General features: G+C 52.4%; 1 protein-coding gene across 1 annotated transcript; it reads left to right on the forward strand.

Moving 5' to 3' along the window:
- Nucleotides 1-13,906, forward strand: gpank1 (G patch domain and ankyrin repeats 1). The gene is made up of 3 exons (XM_073034660.1): nucleotides 1-839; nucleotides 2,500-2,839; nucleotides 13,398-13,906. The coding sequence occupies exons 1-3, from the start codon at nucleotides 623-625 to the stop codon at nucleotides 13,849-13,851; spliced, it is 1,011 nt and encodes a 336-aa protein (XP_072890761.1). The 5' UTR covers nucleotides 1-622; the 3' UTR covers nucleotides 13,852-13,906.
- Nucleotides 13,907-19,764: the final 5,858 nt, after the last annotated feature.

Raw genomic sequence — 19,764 nt, forward strand, 5'->3', positions numbered from 1 at the left:
TTCCCACGTCGTCGGGGCTTTCCTTGTTGCCCATAGCCTGGGACTTTGTTTTTGCTCTCTGTCCACCCCTACTGCGGGGCGTTTTCCGAGGCTGTCGTGTTACCCGACTTCAGCTTGGGTGCAGTAAAGAACTACACCCGGCGTCCATATGTCAATAGGCCTGTAACCATGGTCCTACGGCCGATAAAGCGCTGGGAGTGACTTCCAGTCTTCGGGATCCCTGCTGGGCTGTGAGACCCGGACTGGGGCCTCAGGAGTCCCCCTGGTCGGGATCCCTGCTGGGCTGTGAGACCCGGACTGGGGCCTCAGGAGTCCCCCTGGTCGGGATCCCTGCTGGGCTGTGAGACCCGGACTGGGGCCTCAGGAGTCCCCCTGGTCGGGATCCCTGCTGGGCTGTGAGACCCGGACTGGGGCCTCAGGAGTCCCCCTGGTCGGGATCCCTGCTGGGCTGTGAGACCCGGACTGGGGCCTCAGGAGTCCCCCTGGTCGGGATCCCTGCTGGGCTGTGAGACCCGGACTGGGGCCTCAGGAATCCCCCTGGTCTTGTCCCTTTCACTCGCTCCCTTGGACCGAAGCCTCTGGCCACTGGTGTCCCTCCCCGGGAGGCGTGGGAGCCTTCGCCATGAGCCACGGACGTCTGATCTATTTCACCCGGGCTGCGGAGGAGAGGGGCGACGAATGGCAATCCGCCTGCCCCAGGGATGAAGGGGGCTTGGACGGCGAGCAGGCGAAGACTTTCTATGAGGGTCTGCTGGCATCGAACGGCGAGGCCGGCTCCAACCCGGTCCGTGAGCACTGGGAAGTGCAGAGGAGAGCCAGAGGATTTTCAGAGCACGTTGGTAAGTTTAGAAGCATGAGGAAGGAGGGGAATCTCATTGAATCCTATTGGATATTGAAAGGACTGGAGAGAGTGAATGTGGAGAGGATGCTTCCAAAAGTGAGGGGGGCGGGGGGGTGGTCTCTCACCATACAACACAGTCAGATAGAGATTCTGAAAACAACACACACAAAATGCTGGTGGAACACAGCAGGCCAGGCAGCATCTATAGGGAGAAGCGCTGTCAACGTTTCGGGCCGAGACCCTTCGTCAGGACTAACCGAAAGGAAAGATAGTAAGAGATTTGAAAGTAGAGGGGGGAGGGGGAAATGCGAAATGATAGGAGAAGACCGGAGGGGGTGGGATGAAGCTAAGAGCTGGAAAGGTGATTGGCGAAAGTGATACAGAGCTGGAGAAGGGAAAGGATCATGGGACTGGAGGCCTCGGGAGAAAGAAAGAGGGGGGAGCACCAGAGGGAGATGGAGAACAGGCAAACAACTAAATATGTCAGGGATGGGGTAAGAAGGGGAGGAGGGGCATTAACGGAAGCTAGAGAAGTCAATGTTCATGCCATCAGGTTGGAGGCTACCCAGCCGGTATATAAGGTGTTGTTCCTCCAACCTGAGTTTGGATTCATTTTGACAGTAGAGGAGGCCATGGATAGACATATCAGAATGGGAATGGGACGTGGAATTAAAATGTGTGGCCACTGGGAAATCCTGCTTTCTCTGGCGGACCGAGCGTAGGTGTTCAGCGAAACGGTCTCCCAGTCTGCGTCGGGTCTCACCAATATATAAAAGGCCACACCGGGAGCACTGGATGCAGTATACCACACCAGCCAACTCACAGGTGAAGTGTCGCCTCACCTGGAAGGACTGTCTGGGGCCCTGAATGGTGGTGAGGGAGGAAGTGTAAGGGCAGGTGTAGCACTTGTTCTGTTTACAAGGATAAGTGCCAGGAGAGAGATCGGTGGGAAGGGATGGGGGTGTACGAGTGGACAAGGGAGTCGCGTAGGGAGCGATCCCTGCAGAAAGCAGAAAGGGGGGGGGAGGGAAAAATGTGTTTGGTAGTGGGATCCCGTTGGAGGTGGCAGAAGTTACGGAGAATTATATGTTGGACCTGGAGGCTGGTGGGGTGGGAGGTAAGGACAAGGGGAACCCTATCCCGAGTGGGGTGGCGGGTGGATGGGGTGAGGGCAGATGTGCGGGAAATGGGAGAGATGCGTTTGAGAGCAGAGTTGATGGTGGACGAAGGGAAGCCCCTTTGTTTAAAAAAGGAAGATATCTCCTTCGTCCTGGAATGAAAAGCCTCATCCTGAGAGCAGATGCGGCGGAGACGGAGGAATTGTGAGAAGGGGATAGCCTATTTGCAAGAGACAGGGTGGGGAGAGGAATAGTCCAGGTAGCTGTGAGAGTCTGAAGAAGGGTCTCGGTCCAAAACGTCAACTGTTCACCCTTTCCACTAGATGCTGTCTGGCCTGCTCAGTCCCTCCAGCTTGCTGCTCAGTAGGGGGAATTTCTTCCGCCACAGGGTGGTGAATCTGGAATTCATTGCGGAGACCAAAGTGTCGGGTATATTGAAAGCAGAGCTTTATAGGCTCTTCGTTTATCAGGGTGTCCATGAGGGGTAATAAATCAGCCCTGATGGAGCAGACTCGATTGTGCTGTTGTGTCTTGTGGCAGAGCGCAGCGGTGCCCAGGTGGAGAGGAGCGGACACCTGTTGCTGAAGTCGGCCCAGCACGGCGACCTGAGGACACTCCGGAGGCTGCTGGAGAAGGGAGCCTGCGATATAAACTTCCGGGATGGTTTCTACTGGACTGCCACCATGTGCGCTGCTCACAGTGGCCATTCGGAGGCAGTGAGCTACCTGCTGGACAAAGGGGCCGCCTGGATCGGGGTTTGCGATGCCGCTGGTCGCGATGCCCTGGACCTGGCCCGGCAGGCAGGCCATGCAGCCGTTGCTGCTCTCCTGGAGGGGTACCGGGGATATCGCAAACGGCCTGGGGGACGAGAGGACTGGCGGTAAGTCTTCATGGCAGTCGGTGTGTTAGTGCGTGACTCCCCAAACCGTAGTCCATCTATCCCTTCTCGTATACCACCAGACTCAAAGGGCAATTACTTTCCCCAAGCATTTATTAAACCATATACACAGACAGGTGCTGGCAAAGGGCCAGTAACATCGTGAAGGACCCCACCACCCTGCTCATAGACTGTTTGTCCCACTCCCATCAGGGATGAGGCTATGTGGCATCTACTCCCGGACCACCAGACCCAAAGAGTTACTTTTTTCCAAGCAGTAAGGCTGACCACTCCCTCCACACCACCTCTTTATCATTTCCTGCCAGTCCCCTTCTGTACCGACACTCCTGTGCCTGGCGTCACAGAACCAGTCAATGTTTACAAGATGTCTTGTGTAATAGTGTTTATTACTTTTTTTAATATTTATTGTGTTCTTCATCTTGTATTTTTGTGCTGCATTGGAGCCAATTATTTTGATCTCCTTTATACTGATGCACTGGAACAATCATCGGTCTTCTACTTTATCAGGTCTGCCTTCTTCCCGCTTCCTTCCCAGTCCTGATGATGGGTCTCGGCCCAAAAGGTAGCTGTGCTGTCTGACCTGCTGAGTTCCTCAAATGTTATGTGGATGTTGCTGACGGTTTCTTGTGTTTATAATTGGATACAGAACTGGTAGAAATCAGCACAGGTGCCTCACAGGGCTGTGTGCTTAGCCCCTGCTCTAAACGCTTTACACTGGTAGACTGTGTGGCTAAGCACAGCTCCAACACCACATTCAAATTTGCTGGTGTGGGGTGTCTCAAAGGTGGCGAATCAGCATACTGGAAGGAGATTGAAAATTTGGCTGAGTGGTTTAATAACAACCTCTCACTCAATGTCAGTAAGACGAAGGAACTGACTGTAGACTTCCAGGAGAGGGAAACCAATGACGAGCCAATCATCATTGGAGGATCAGAGGTGGAGAGGGTCAGCAACTTCAAATTCCTGTCTCAGAGGACCTGTCCTGGACCCATCATATAAATGTAATCACAAAGAAAGCAGAGCCACAACTCTACTTCCTCAGGAGTCTGTAGAGATTAAACATGACATCAAAAACCTTGCCCAACTTTTATAGACATTTGGTAGAAGGTGTATTAACTGGCTGAATTACAGCCTGGTATGGGAGCACCAACACCTTTGAATGGCAAATCCTACCAGTACATTACTGGTAAAACTCTCCCAACCACTGAGCATGAAACACTATCCATCAGCCAGGATCCTCGCCACACAGGCCATGCTCTCTTCTTGCTATCAGGAAGAAGGTACAGCAGCCTCAGGATTCAAGAGCAGTTACTGTCCCTCGACCATCAGGCCCTTGAATGAAAGATGATAACTACACTCATCGACTGAGATGTTCCAACAATCAATAATCTCACGTTAAGGACTCTTTATCTTGTTGTTTATTGCCGTTTATTTTCACAGTTGTCTTCAGTGCTGTACTCGATCTTACTTTGATCCTGTTAGAGTCACTGTTGTTTAGATTTGCTGAGTATGCCCGCAGGTAAATGAATCTCGGAGGTCTATGTGGTGACATATGTACTCTGACAATTAAATTTGCTTTGAAGTTAGGAGGGTGATGTTGGTTTTAGGACTGGAAGCCAGTGACTAGTCACGTAACTTCCCACCATCTTTTCCTTTCACTTTCTCAAGGCTCTACGTGTTAGATGTCGTGGGATCCAGGGGTAGTTGTCTACGTGGATACAGAATTAGTTTGAATGGAATCAAAATGACTTTATTAATTACATCCTTCATATACACGAGTAAAAAATCTTTACATTACATCTCTGTCTAAACGTACAATGCACAATTATAGTAATTTATAATAAATAGTATATACAACAGGACAGTCAATATAACATAGAAATACAGTTGTGTCAGCATGAATTAATTAGTCTGATGGCCTGGTGCAGAAGCTGTCCCGGAGCCTGTTGGTCCTGGCCTTTATGCTGCGGTACCATTTCCCGGATGGTAGCAGCTGGAACAGTTTGGGGTTGGGGTGACTCGGGTCTCCAATGATCCTTCAGGCCCTTTTTATGCACCTGTCTCTGTAAATGTCCTGAATCATGGGAAGTTCACAACTACAGATGCGCCGGGCTGTTGGCACCACTCTCTGCAGGATCCTGAAGTACAGTTCCCATCCTAGTCAGGATGCTCTCAACTGTGCCCCTGTAGAAAGTACTTGGAATCTGGGGGCCCATAGCAAACTTCCTCAACTGTCTGAGGTGAAAGAGGCACTGTTGTGGGTGGTAGCAAGCTGCAGATGTAATCTTTGACCAGCCTCTCAAAGCATTTGCGTATTATTGAGGTGAGTGTGACAGGATGCCAGTCATTCAGACATGTTACCTTGGTCTCTTTTGGTACAGGGACCGTGGTGGATGTTCTGAAGCAGGAGGGCACTCTACACTGGGAGAGGGAGAGATTAAAAATGTCTGTAAACACACCTGCCAGTGGTGCTGTGCACATCCTGAGTACTCGCCCTGGGACGCTGTCCGGTCCCGCGGCCTTGCGACTGCCCACCCGTTGTAAACATCTGCGTACCTCAGCCTCAAAGATGACCAAGCTGCTGGCCGTATCATCTCCTCAGGCTGGGGCTGGGAATCAGAAAGTAATGGTGCTGGTGGGCACCCATTTTGACGTGTCTCTTCGTGGCCCCTGATGAGGACACACTCAGGTTGGAGGAACAACATCTCATTCTGTCTGTGGCCTCCAACCTGATGGCATGAAAATTGATATTCCTCTTTGACTCTTTTTCTAATCCCTGTTTTGGTTCCCTTCCCACCTGCCCATCTCCGCCACCTTCAGCCCATCCACCAATCCCGTACCAGCTTCTTGATTCATTGCCATGCCATTCATTCCGTCCCATGCCAGGCCACCTTCCCCCTTGCTGATTGCCAACCCCCCATCACCTTACCCCTTGCCGATCGCTGCCCCGTCCCATGCCAGGCCACCTTCCCCCTTGCTGATCGCCGCCCCTGTCCCACGCCTGGCTTCCCTTTCGTCAATTGCTGCCCCTGTCACCTTCCCCCTCGCCGATTGCTGCCCCCATCCCACACCAGGCCACCTTCCCCCTCACCGATCACCACCCCCTGTCACCTTCCCCCTCACCGATCACCACCCCCCTGTCACCTTCCCCCTCACCGATCACCTGCAAGCTGCTCCTTATCCCCTTCCCCCACCTTTTCTCTTGGCTTCTGCCCCTATCCTGTGCAGTCCGGATGAAGGTTCTTGGCCCGAATAATCAACCGCTTGTACATTTCCATGTATGTTGCCCGATCTGCTGAGTTCCTGCAGCATTTTGTGGAATTTGGCAGATGTTTCCTCAGACTGGAGGCAGGTGTGCCTTGGGGGTCAGTGCTCACACGTTTACTCCTGATCCATTGCAAAGTCAGTAAGTTTGGCGATGATTCTACCATACATGGTGGTGTTGCCAAGGAATACGTTTAACAGAATTTACAGTGGGATCTTCATCAGCTGGGTAAGTGCACTGGGTAATGGAAACAGAGTTCAATTCTGATCTCCCCATCAGGAACCCCCACAACCAAGGACATGCTCTCTCCATCAGGCAGGAGGCACAGGAGCCTCAGGACTCACACACCCAGGTTCAGGAACAGTTATTACCCCTCAACCATCAGGAACCATCACCCAGGCCATGCTCTCGTCTCACTGCTGCCACCATCAGGCAGGAGGTACAGGAGCCTCAGGACTCACACACCCAGGTTCAGGAACAGTTATTACCCTTCAACCATCAGGCTCCTGAACCAGAGAGGATAACCTCACTCACCTTCAGTTGCCCATCACTAAACTGTTTCCAAAATCTATGCACACTTCATCTCACGTTCTAGATATTAATTGATTATTTATTTATTGTTGTTATTTTCTCTCTTTTTTTATTTGCACAGTTTGCTGTCTTTTGCTCATTGGTTGCTTGTCCTGTAGGTTTCGTCTTTTATTGATTCTGGTATGTTTTACTGTGTATGTCCAGAGGAAAGCCAATCTCAGGGATGTATACAAACATACACATTATGAATTAGCTGTGAACTTTGATAAGAGTGAGGTGTCACGTTTGGGAAGTCAGCTGAGGGAGGACATTCACAGGGAACAGTCAGGTCCTGGGGAGTGTTGTGGAGCAGAGGGATCTGGGAGTACAAGCACCTGATCCCTAAGATTGTGTAATCTCAATTCCAGTACAAGCACCTGGTCCCTAAGGGGGTTGTGTAATCTCAATTCCAGTACAAGAGTAAAGGAGAATGAAATGATTGTTACTCTGGAGCCCATGCAGCACAAGAAACTCAATAGGTTGAAGAACATAATAACATTTTTTAAAAAACAGTAAACCTAAATGTATAAGATGGCTTATGCATTGATTGTATGTCCATAAAGTGACCCTAGGCACCGTACGTAAGGTGTCTGACAGGAAATAATAAAGTAGTGGTGGAGTTGGTGGGTGGAGGTGTTGATCAGCCTTGCTGCTTGGGGAAAGTAACTGTTTTTGAGTCTGGTGGTCCTGGTGTGGATGATACGTAGCTTCCTCCCTGATGGGAGTTGGGCAAACAGTCCATGAGCCGGGTGGTGGGGTCCTTCGTGATAATACTGGCCCTTTGCCAGCACCTTTCTGTACGTGTGTCTGTGGTAAGTTGGACATTTGACCTTGGAAGTCAGTATGTTATGTTGTAGTCCTATAAATGTTCGTGAAGCCATATATGAAACATTCTGATTTGGTTCGTTTTGGTCATCTGGTTATGAGAAAGATGCCATTTAGTTGGAAAGACTGCTCAAGTAATTTCCAAGGACATTGCTGGGATCCGAGGAGCTGAGTTACGGAGAGATGTTGGGACTTCTTTCATTGTATCATGATAAATTGAGGGATAATCTTGTAGAGGTGTATCAAATTGTGAGGGGGGTACAGAGGGTCAGTGTGCACAGTCTGTTTCTCAGGGTTGGCAGATCAGGAACTAAAGAGCATGGGTTTAAGGTGAGAGGAGGAATTTTATGTGAATCTGAGGGGTAACATTTTCACCCAGAGCACAGCCTGTATGTGGACCAGGTTGCCAGAGCAAGTTGGGCAGGTGTATTAGCATTTTAAAAAAACACTTGGACACACAGCTGTGCAGACCAAGTCAGTGAGTGTTTTGGAAGCAGAGGTTGAATGGATCTTGGTTAGTAAGGGCATCGAAGGTTATGGGGAGAAGGCAGGAGAATGGGGTTATTATGAAACGAATAAGTGAAATGGGTGAGGTTACCTCACTGAAGGTTGGATGGACTGGGTTTGAGTTCAGAAAAGTGACTTTACTGACATGATGGATGAGGAGGGAGTCTTGCCTCTTGTCCAAGAATCTAGAACTGGGGTGGCTATTTAAAATGAAGGGACCTCTGAGGATTGTGAGTCCTTGGAAACCTCAAATAAAGGTGAATGCAGTCTTTTGAATATTTTTAAGTGCTCGAGAGTGCAAAGAACATGGCTTCAGTCCCAGTGAAGCAAGGCAGAGATATTGGAACAGAATTAGGCCATTTTAGTCTGCTGCACCATTTTCTCGTGGCTGATTTATTGTCCATCTCAACCCCATTCTCCTGCCTTTGCTTCATAATCTTTGACACCCTAACTAATCCAATACCTATCATCCGCCTCTTAAATACACCCAACGACCTGGCCTCCCGGACATCTGTGGCAGTGAATTCCACGGATGCACCGCCCTCTGGCTAAATAAAGTTCTCCCCATCTCTGTTCTAAAAGAACACCCGTCTATTCTGAGGCTGTGCCTTTTCTTCTTAGACACCCTGACTATAGCAAACATCCTCTCCACATCCTCTCTATCTTGGCCTTTGAATATTTGATTGGGTTCAAAGAGAGCCCCCACCACTACACCTCTTCTGAAGTCCAGTGAATACAGGCCAGGAGCCATTAAATGCACCTCATGTGTTAACCCTTTCTTTCCCAGATTAATCTGGGCCCACTCCAATACCAGCACATATTTTCTTAGATAAGGGCCCAAAACTGCTCACAATAGAACCATAGAACATTACAGCACAGAAACAGGCCTTTTGGCCCTTCTTGGCTGTGCCGAACCATTTTCTGCCTAGTCCCACTGTCATGCACCTGGCCCATATCCCTCCAAACCCCTCTCATCCATGTACCTGTCCAAGTTTTTCTTAAATGTTAAAAGTGAGCCTGCATTCACCACTTCATCTGGCAGCTTATTCCACACTCCCACCACTCTCTGTGTGAATAAGCTCCCCCTAATGTTCCCTTTAAACTTTCCCCTTTTCACCCTTAACTCTTGTCCTCTGGTTTTTTTTCTCCCCTAGCCTCAGTGGAAAAAGCCTGCTTGCATTCATTCTATCTATAGCTATCATAATTTTATATACCTCTATCAAATCACCCCTCATTCTTCTACGCTCCAGGGAATGAAGTCCTAACCTATTCAACCTTTCTCTGTAACTCAGTTTCTCAAGACCCGGCAACATCCTTGTAAACCTTCTCTGCACTCTTTCAACCTTATTAATATCCTTCATGTAATTAGGTGACCAAAACTGAACACAATACTCCAAATTCGGCCTCACCAATGTCTTATACAACCTCACCATAACATTCCAACGCTTATACTCAATACTTTGATTTATAAAGGCCAATGTACCAAAAGCTCTCTTTACGACCCTATCTACCTGTGACACCACTTTTAGGGAATTATGTATCTGTACTCCCAGATCCCTCTGTTCTACTGCACTCCTCAGTGTCCTACCATTTACCTTGTATGTTCTACCTTGGTTTGTCCTTCCAAAGTGCAATACCTCACATTTGTCTGCATTAATCTCCATCTGCCATTTTTCTGCCCATTCCTCCAACTGGTCCCAATCCCTCTGCAAGCTTTGAAAAACCTTCCTCACTGTCCACTACACCTCCAATCTTTGTATCATCAGCAAATTTGATCATCCAATTTACCACATTATCATCCAGATCATTGATATAGATGACAAATAGCAATGAACCCAGCACTGATCCCTGCGGCACACCACTGGTCACAGGTCTAGTCACATACTCCAGATATGGTCTGACAATGCCTTATAAAGCCTCAGCATTACATCCTAGTCCCCTCAAAATGGTAACATCGGTTCCCACCCAGGTGATGCGGCAGACAGGAGGGACCAAACGGGCTTCCCCTGATTCTCACAAGTGTTAGTTGTGAACTCTGGGATCCAGGGCAGTTAGATCAAACAGTGCTGGGTGAGACTTACCATCCTTAAGAGCCAAGTTTCTGTCTTACAAGCTGCTGAAAAGCAAGATATCCCCAGGCTGTGTCAATGTTCCATTCCTGCTGCTTCTCAGTTCAACAGCCTAACCTGCAGACTTTGAGAAGCCGACTCCAGAAGAATTTCATTTGAGTTGGCATCTATCTTGATAGGAGCTCCATCACTCTGTCTGTCCCCCTGGCTCATTCATACCTCCCCAGCCACTTTCCCCTGAAATCCTAGAACTTCACAGTTCCAACATTGCTCTCACCACTGCCTACTGGACAGTCATACAGCACCATACAGGTCCTTTGCCCCAACTGTTACAAGATTCCCCTGTAAACTTACCCACTCCAAAATCAATCGAAACTTTCCCTCCCACATGTCCCTCAATCTCACTTTCATCCATGTGCATAACTAAGAGTTTATTAAAGATCCCTAATGATTCTGCCTCTACCAGCACCCCCGGCAGAGTGCTCCACACGTCCACTCTCTGTGTAAAGAACTTGCTTCTGACACTGCCCTCCCATTATTTTAAACTAATGCTCCATGGTATTAGCCATTTCCACTCTGGGGAAAAAGTCTCTGGCCATCTATACGTCTTATCATTTTGAACGCTCCTATTAAGTCACCTCTCATCCTTCTCCACTCCAAAGGAAACGTTCTGAGCACGCCTCGGCAGTCACACTCTCTAATTGTGGTATCTGCCAGAGGAAGTGGTTGAGACCAGTGCCACGGTATCACTTAAAACGCACTTCAGGTGAGTGTGTGGGGGAGGGGGTATGGGCCAAATGCAAGGAATTGGGATGATCTATGGTAGGCAGGGAATAGTTGGGCCGAAGGGCCTGTATCTCTGCTGCATTGCTGAATGGCTCCAGAGTGAAAAACGAGCAAACTTTCGAGGAAGCAGCTGCTTTCTCTGGTTGGACACGTCTACACAGGAGCCCGTGTTGTTGAGGAGGCTGGGCCCTGAGCAGGACAGCAAATGGCCCGACTATTCTTCTGCCAGTGGCAGACCATGAAATGCAGGGGCAGGATTAGGCCATCGAGTCTGCTCTGCCATTCAATGATGGTTGTAGTTCTCTCGCCCTCCTGTAACCTCTCAATCCCTGCCTTCAATACACCCCATGACTTGGCCTCCACAGCTGTCTTTGACAGTGAAACCCTATTGAGTACATCTGAACTCGCATTGTATACATCCCAAAGTGTCCATCAAACCCTGGGATTGTTGTTGTGAACCTCCCCCAGGCCAGCACGTCTTTCCTCAGCTATGGGGCTAAAATCACTCTCAATGTGTGGCCCAGGATCCTCTTCAGTTTGCGTATAAGGAGAAGGTGGGAGTGGAGGATGCTATCACGTATTTGCTGCACAAATCACTCTCTCACCTAGAGGGGGTCAGTTGTGCTGTGAGGATTACATTCCTTGACTTCTCTAGTGCCTTTAACACCATCCAGCCCAAGATCTTAAGGCACAAACTAACGGAGATGGGAGTAGACTCTCACATGGTGGATTGGATAGTGGACTACTTGACAGATAGACCTCAGTACGTGCGGTTGGGAGACTGTAGGTCTGACACAGTGGTCAGCAGCACAGGGGCGCCGCAGGGAACCGTACTCTCTCCGGTCCTGTTCACCCTGTACACATCAGACTTCCAATATAACTCGGAGTCCTGCCATGTGAAGAAGTTCGCTGATGACACGGCCATAGTGGGGTGTGTCAGGAATGGACAGGAGGAGGAGTATAGGAAACTGATACAGGACTTTGTGATATGGTGCAACTCAAACTACCTGCGTCTCAATATCACCAAGACCAAGGAGATGGTGGTGGACTTTAGGAGATCTAGGCCTCATATGGAGCCAGTGATCATTAATGGAGAATGTGTGGAGCAGGTTAAGACCTACAAGTATCTGGGAGTACAGTTAGACGAGAAGCTAGACTGGACTGCCAACACAGATGCCTTGTGCAGGAAGGCACAGAGTCGACTGTACTTCCTAAGAAGGTTGGCGTCATTCAATGTCTGTAGTGAGATGCTGAAGATGTTCTATAGGTCAGTTGTGGAGAGCGCCCTCTTCTTTGTGGTGGCGTGTTGGGGAGGAAGTATTAAGAAGAGGGACGCCTCATGTCTTAATAAGCTGGTAAGGAAGGCGGGCTCTGTCGTGGGCAAAGTACTGGAGGGTTTAACATCGGTAGCTGAGCGAAGGGCGCTGAGTAGGCTACGGTCAATTATGGAAAACTCTGAACATCCTCTACATAGCACCATCCAGAGACAGAGAAGCAGTTTCAGCGACAGGTTACTATCGATGCAATGCTCCTCAGACAGGATGAAGAGGTCAATACTCCCCAATGCCATTAGGCTTTACAATTCTACCGCCAGGACTTAAGAACTCTTTAAAAGCTATTATTAATGCTTTTTGAGATAGTGATTTAGATGCATATCATATTTTTTTTACTGAGTTAAGTATTGTATGTAATTAGTTTTGCTACAACAAGTGTACGGGACATTGGAAAAAAGTTGAATTTCCCCATGGGGATGAATAAAGTATCTATCTATCTAACTACACTTCTATATTGCAGTCATTCAGACATTGCATTTCCCTCAACCTGCAAATTAACCTTTAAGGGAATCCTTGCCTGGCATTCCCAAGTCTCTCTGCACCAGCAACTTCATTTAAAATCTTGTCCATACCTTCTACCAAGGTACATGACCCTACCTTTCCCAACACTGTATTCAGACCCCTTATCTAAGGAAAGTGTGCTGGAATTGGAGAGGGTGCAGAAAAGGTTCACGAGAATTATTCCAGGAATGAAATGGTTAATGTGTGAAAACTCTGGGCCTGTACACTAGAGCTGAGAAGAGTGAGGTGGGGGGGAGATCTCTTTAAAATCTATTGAATATTGAAAGGCCTAGATAGAGTGGGTGTTTCTTATATTGGGTGAGTCTAGGACCAGAGGGCACAGCCTGAGAATAGAGGAACGTCCATTTAGATCAGAGATGTGGAGGGATTTCTTTAGCTAGTGGGTGATGAATCTGTGGAATTCATTGCCACAGATGGGTGTGGATGCCAAATCATTGGTATATTTAAAGCAGAGGCTGATAAGTTCTTGATTTGTCACGACATCAAAAGTTCTGGGGAGAGGTCAGGAGAACGGTGTGGAAGGGTCAGCCATGATGGAATGGGCCGAATGGCCTAATCCTGCTCCTATGCCCTGTGGTGTTTTGCCACTCCCCCAAACCGTCCCTGAGCTGCAAAATGGCCACTGTTTGGATTTAAAGTTAAGTTCTTCCTTTCTCTCACAGAGCGAGGCCGCCACAGAAGAAGTTTTGCCAGGCCTGCAGACTGGAATACCAGGAGGACACTGTTGAACAGCACGAGAGGTCGACATTGCACTTGCTCAGCACGAGTGATAAGCTGCCACCAACCCATTACTTTATTCCCGAAAGCAACATCGGGTTCCAGATGATGCTGAAGGGCGGCTGGAACCAGGAGACAGGACTCGGGCCGGACGGGAAAGGCCAGAAGTTTCCCGTGAGAACGGTGCTGAAGAGGGACCAGAAGGGGCTGGGCTTCCAGACTGACCTGAGGCCGAAAGTCACCCACTTCAACGCCCGCGATCCTCGGGCTGTGCAGCAGCCAAGGAGCACCATCAGCCGTGCACCGAGGGCCGCCACGTTCAGCAGGAGGGAGGAGCGCAGGCGAGAGGCGAGGCAGAAAGCGTGGGAGAGGGATCTGAGGACCCACATGGACTTTTAGGGTCTCCTGTTGATTTTGGAATATTTGATTAAAAGCCTGTGTTAAGAACATGGAACCGTACGGACCTTTAAGTCCACAGTGTTGTGCTGACTTTTCAACCTACTCCCAAGATCAATCCCACATAGCCCTGCATTTTCCTATCTTCTATGTCCCTATCTGAGGGTTTTGTGTGTATCTGCCTCTGCCACCCCCCCCCCCCCCACACACCCACCACTCGGACATCCCCCTCTCCAATCACCTTAAAGTTCTGCCCCCTTGTATAGGTATATCCACCCTGGCAACAGCTCTCTGTCTATCCACTTGATTTGTGTCTCTGATCACCGAGGTTGGTCCCTGCCAAGTGGCCCTGGTGTGTGGGCGAGGGGGAGAGTGGGGAGAACAATGAATTGGTGATTAATATGGGAGTGGTATGAAAGGCTCTGCAAGTCCACCTCTATGAAACATTCTCCACCTCGTCTTGTTTTAAAGATTGGCTTTGTCTGTCACACGCAGAGAATGACCAACACTCTCCCAGGATGTGCTGGGGGCAGCCGCAGGTTCCACTCACCAACCCTGACCGTACGTCTTTGGAAAGTGGGTGGAAACCGGAGCAGTCAGAGCAAACAGTCACTGCAGGCAGCGACGAATCGAACCCGCATCGTGCTGGCTGTGACGCTCAGTTCCATCCAGGAACACACTATCAGGAAAGGTGATGCCAGTGTCCCGGAGGGTGAAGAGTTAGTCTGTCACATCATGTCCTTCCACGTTTTACTGCACTGAACTCCTTGCCTGTGAGGTGCTGAGGGCTGGGTCTGAAGCTCTCAGTGGTCCAAGATGAACAGCTCAAATGTTGTCAGGGACAAACACGCTAACTTCTGCAATCAGATTCCAGTTTATTTTTCACATGCACGTTAGAATACACGGTGAAAGGCACTATTTGCACTAACAACTAACCCAACGATCTGCTGGACGCAGCCTGCAAGTGTTGTCACACATTTCAGCACCAACATCGTAAGCCTACAATCTTTGAGAAGGAATTTCTTTAGTGAGAGCGTTTTGTTTTTTAAATGGTGTGGAATAGGCCCTTTGTGCTACGCTGCCCAGCATTCCCCCAGTTTAGTCCTAGCCTAGTCACAGGACAATTTACAATAACCAATTAGCCTACCAACCGGTAGGGTTTTTAATGCAACAGCCTCTAAACATCCGCGGCTGCAGTTTTCACCTGCCTTTGTCACGGCTGTTTAGTACAAATGTCTTGCTGGGCTTCAGGACAAGAGCTATCTCAGGTACATTTTAAAAACACCTCATTCGCCAGTGTTATGCATTGAAACTTCAAACATAGGAAGGGAAGGGAGTAGAGGAGGGCATGTACGATCATATCCGAATGGGAATGTGAAGCAGAGTTGAAGTGGGTGGCAACCGGGAGATCCTGTCTGTTGTGGTGGATGGAACGGAGGAGCTCGACGAAACGGTCCCCCAATCTGCGTCAGGTCTCACCGACATACAGGATGTATGTCCTCCCTCCCTCTTCCCCCATCCCACTTTCACTCTGCCTCCTCTTCCAGCTGCCTATCACCTCTCTCATGATTCTGCCTTCATCTACTACCCATAGTGCTTTCCCCTTACATTCCTTCTTCACCTCTCCTGCCTATCCCCTCCCTGCTTCCCCCCCCCCCCCACCCCTTGATCTTTCCTCTGATTGGTTTTTCACCTGGCACTTTCCACCCTCCCCCACCTCCTTTATAGGGCCCCTGCCCCCTCCTCCTTCAGTCCTGACCAAGGGTGTCGGCCAGAAACCTTGACTGTTCATTTTAGCGGATGCTGTCCAACCTGCTGAGTTCATCCAGCTTGTTTGTATGGGCCGTCATATATTTGAAAGCGTGCATTGAAAAATTACAAGGATGTTGCTGGGTCTGAGTTCTCAGGAAAGATTAGGACTTTATACTTCAAAGCGTAGAAGATTGAGAGTGATGCACCATCAATAACTCACTCTGAGACGTAAGAAGCGAGATACCGGCTTTTATTGACTGGAAGAATGAACAATACTACATCCTGGAGAATGAGGCCGGGTTCAGGCCTCAATCGCCTTTATACAGGGGTCTGTGGGAGGAGCCACAGGAGCAGTCAGCAGGGGGTCTGTGGGAGGAGTCACAGAAGCAGTCAGCAGGGGGTCTGTGGGAGGAGCCACAGGAGCAGTCAGCAGGGGGTCTGTGGGAGGAGTCACAGGAGCAGTCAGCAGGGGGTCTGTGGGCGGAGCCACAGGAGCAGTCAGCAGGGGGTCTGTGGGAGGAGCCACAGGAGCAGTCAGCAGGGGGTCTGTGGGAGGAGCTACAGGAGCAGTCAGCAGGGGTCTGTGGGAGGAGCCACATGAACAGTCAGCAGGGGGTCTGTGGGAGGAGTCACAGGAGCAGTCAGCAGGGGGTCTGTGGGAGGAGCCACAGGAGCAGTCAGCAGGGGTCTGTGGGAGGAGCCACAGGAGCAGTCAGTGGGGGGTCTGTGGGAGGAGCCACAGGAGCAGTCAGCAGGGTCTGTGGGAGGAGCCACAGGAGCAGTCAGCGGGGTCTGTGGGAGGAGTCACAGCAGCAGTCAGCAGGGGTCTGTGGGAGGAGCCACAGGAGCAGTCAGCAGGGGTCTGTGGGAGGAGTCACAGGAGCAGTCAGCAGGGGGTCTGTGGGAGGAGCCACAGGAGCAGTCAGCAGGGGGTCTGTGGGAGGAGCCACAGGATCAGTCAGCAGGGGGTCTGTGGGAGGAGCCACAGGAGCAGTCAGCAGGGGTCAGTGGGAGGAGCCACAGGAGCAGTCAGCAGGGGTCTGTGGGAGGAGCCACAGGAGCAGTCAGCAGGGGGTCTGTGGGAGGAGCCACAGGAGCAGTCAGCAGGGGGTCTGTGGGAGGAGCCACAGGAGCAGTCAGCAGGGGTCTGTGGGAGGAGCCACAGGAGCTGTCAGCAGGGGTCTGTGGGAGGAGCCACAGGAGCAGTCAGCAGGGGGTCTGTGGGAGGGGCCACAGGAGGAGTCAGCAGGGGTCAGTGGGAGGAGCCACAGGAGCAGTCAGCAGGGGGGTCTGTGGGAGGAGCCACAGGAGGAGTCAGCAGGGGTCAGTGGGAGGAGCCACAGGAGCAGTCAGCAGGGGGGTCTGTGGGAGGAGCCACAGGAGGAGTCAGCAGGGGTCAGTGGGAGGAGCCACAGGAGCAGTCAGCAGGGGGGTCTGTGGGAGGAGTCACAGGAGCAGTCAGCAGGGGGGTCAGTGGGAGGAGCCACAGGAGCAGTCAGCAGGGGTCTGTGGGAGGAGCCACAGGAGCAGTCAGCAGTGGTCTGTGGGAGGAGCCACAGGAGCAGTCAGCAGGGGTCTGTGGGAGGAGCCACAGGAGCAGTCAGCAGTGGTCTGTGGGAGGAGCCACAGGAGCAGTCAGCAGGGGTCTGTGGGAGGAGCCACAGGAGCAGTCAGCAGGGGTCTGTGGGAGGAGTCAGCAGGGGTCTGTGGGAGGAGCTGTCAGCAGGGGTCTGTGGGAGGAGTCACAGGAGCAGTCAGCAGGGGTCTGTGGGCGGAGCCACAGGAGCAGTCAGCGGGGGTCTGTGGGCGGAGCCACAGGAGCAGTCAGCAGGGGGTCTGTGGGAGGAGCCACAGGAGCAGTCAGCAGGGGGTCTGTGGGAGGAGCTACAGGAGCAGTCAGCAGGGGGTCTGTGGGAGGAGCTACAGGAGCAGTCAGCAGGGGGTCTGTGGGAGGAGCCACAGGAGCAGTCAGCAGGGGTCTGTGGGAGGAGCCACAGGAGCAGTCAGCAGGGGGTCTGTGGGAGGAGCCACAGGAGCAGTCAGCAGGGGTCTGTGGGAGGAGCCACAGGAGCAGTCAGCAGGGGTCTGTGGGAGGAGCCACAGGAGCAGTCAGCAGGGGTCTGTGGGAGGAGCCACAGGAGCAGTCAGCAGGGGTCTGTGGGAGGAGCCACAGGAGCTGTCAGCAGGGGGTCTGTGGGAGGAGCCACAGGAGCTGTCAGCAGGGGGTCTGTGGGAGGAGCCACAGGAGCAGTCAGCAGGGGTCTGTGGGAGGAGCCACAGGAGCAGTCAGCAGGGGTCTGTGGGAGGAGCCACAGGAGCAGTCAGCAGGGGTCAGTGGGAGGACCCACAGGAGCAGTCAGCAGGGGTCTGTGGGAGGAGTCAGCAGGGGTCTGTGGGAGGAGCCACAGGAGCAGTGGGTCTGTGGGAGGAGCCACAGGAGCAATCAGCAGGGGGTCTGTGGGAGGAGTCAGCAGGGGTCTGTGGGAGGAGCCACAGGAGCAGTGGGTCTGTGGGAGGAGCCACAGGAGCAGTCAGCAGGGGGTCTGTGGGAGGAGCCACAGGAGCAGTGGGTCTGTGGGAGGAGCCACAGGAGCAGTAAGCAGGGGTCTGTGGGAGGAGCCACAGGAGCAGTCAGCAGGGGTCTGTGGGAGGAGCCACAGGAGCAGTCAGCGGGGGTCTGTGGGAGGAGCCACAGGAGCAGTCAGCAGGGGTATGTGGGAGGAGCCACAGGAGCAGTCAGCAGGGGTCTGTGGGAGGAGCCACAGGAGCAGTCAGCGGGGGTCTGTGGGAGGAGCCACAGGAGCAGTCAGCAAGGGTCTGTGGGAGGAGTCACAGGAGCAGTCAGCAGGGGGTCTGTGGGAGGAGTCAGACAGGGGTCTGTGGGAGGAGTCACAGGAGCAGTCAGTGGGGGGTCTGTGGGAGGAGCCACAGGAGCAGTCAGCAGGGGGTCTGTGGGAGGAGCCACAGGAGCAGTCAGCGGGGGGTCTGTGGGAGGGGCCACAGGAGCAGTCAGCAGGGGGTCTGTGGGAGGAGCCACAGGAGCAGTCAGCAGGGGGTCTGTGGGAGGGGCCACGGAGCAGTCAGACAGTGGTCTGTGGGAGGAGCCACAGGAGCAGTCAGCAGGGGTCTGTGGGAGGAGCCACAGGAGCAGTCAGCAGGGGTCTGTGGGAGGGGCCACAGGAGCAGTGGGTCTGTGGGAGGGGCCACAGGAGCAGTCAGCAGGGGTCTGTGGGAGGAGCCACAGGAGCAGTCAGCGGGGGTCTGTGGGAGGAGCCACAGGAGCAGTCAGCAGGGGTATGTGGGAGGAGCCACAGGAGCAGTCAGCAGGGGTCTGTGGGAGGAGCCACAGGAGCAGTCAGCGGGGGTCTGTGGGAGGAGCCACAGGAGCAGTCAGCAAGGGTCTGTGGGAGGAGTCACAGGAGCAGTCAGCAGGGGGTCTGTGGGAGGAGTCAGACAGGGGTCTGTGGGAGGAGTCACAGGAGCAGTCAGTGGGGGGTCTGTGGGAGGAGCCACAGGAGCAGTCAGCAGGGGGTCTGTGGGAGGAGCCACAGGAGCAGTCAGCGGGGGGTCTGTGGGAGGGGCCACAGGAGCAGTCAGCAGGGGGTCTGTGGGAGGAGCCACAGGAGCAGTCAGCAGGGGGTCTGTGGGAGGGGCCACGGAGCAGTCAGACAGTGGTCTGTGGGAGGAGCCACAGGAGCAGTCAGCAGGGGTCTGTGGGAGGAGCCACAGGAGCAGTCAGCGGGGGTCTGTGGGAGGAGCCACAGGAGCAGTCAGCAGGGGTATGTGGGAGGAGCCACAGGAGCAGTCAGCAGGGGTCTGTGGGAGGAGCCACAGGAGCAGTCAGCGGGGGTCTGTGGGAGGAGCCACAGGAGCAGTCAGCAGGGGTCTGTGGGAGGAGCCACAGGAGCAGTCAGCGGGGGTCTGTGGGAGGAGTCACAGGAGCAGTCAGCAGGGGGTCTGTGGGAGGAGTCAGACAGGGGTCTGTGGGAGGAGTCACAGGAGCAGTCAGTGGAGGGTCTGTGGGAGGAGCCACAGGAGCAGTCAGCAGGGGGTCTGTGGGAGGAGCCACAGGAGCAGTCAGCGGGGGGTCTGTGGGAGGGGCCACAGGAGCAGTCAGCAGGGGGTCTGTGGGAGGAGCCACAGGAGCAGTCAGCAGGGGGTCTG

This window comes from Hemitrygon akajei, chromosome 2 (assembly GCF_048418815.1).
Source record: "Hemitrygon akajei chromosome 2, sHemAka1.3, whole genome shotgun sequence".
Classification (NCBI taxonomy): domain Eukaryota; kingdom Metazoa; phylum Chordata; class Chondrichthyes; order Myliobatiformes; family Dasyatidae; genus Hemitrygon; species Hemitrygon akajei.

Coding starts and splice junctions, on each gene's coding strand:
- gpank1 (XM_073034660.1), top strand. CDS start 623: ATGAGCCACGGACGTCTGATCTATTTCACCCGGGCTGCGGAGGAGAGG. Junction 840..2,499: donor AGGATTTTCAGAGCACGTTG/GTAAGTTTAGAA, acceptor GTCTTGTGGCAG/AGCGCAGCGGTGCCCAGGTG. Junction 2,840..13,397: donor GGGGGACGAGAGGACTGGCG/GTAAGTCTTCAT, acceptor TTTCTCTCACAG/AGCGAGGCCGCCACAGAAGA.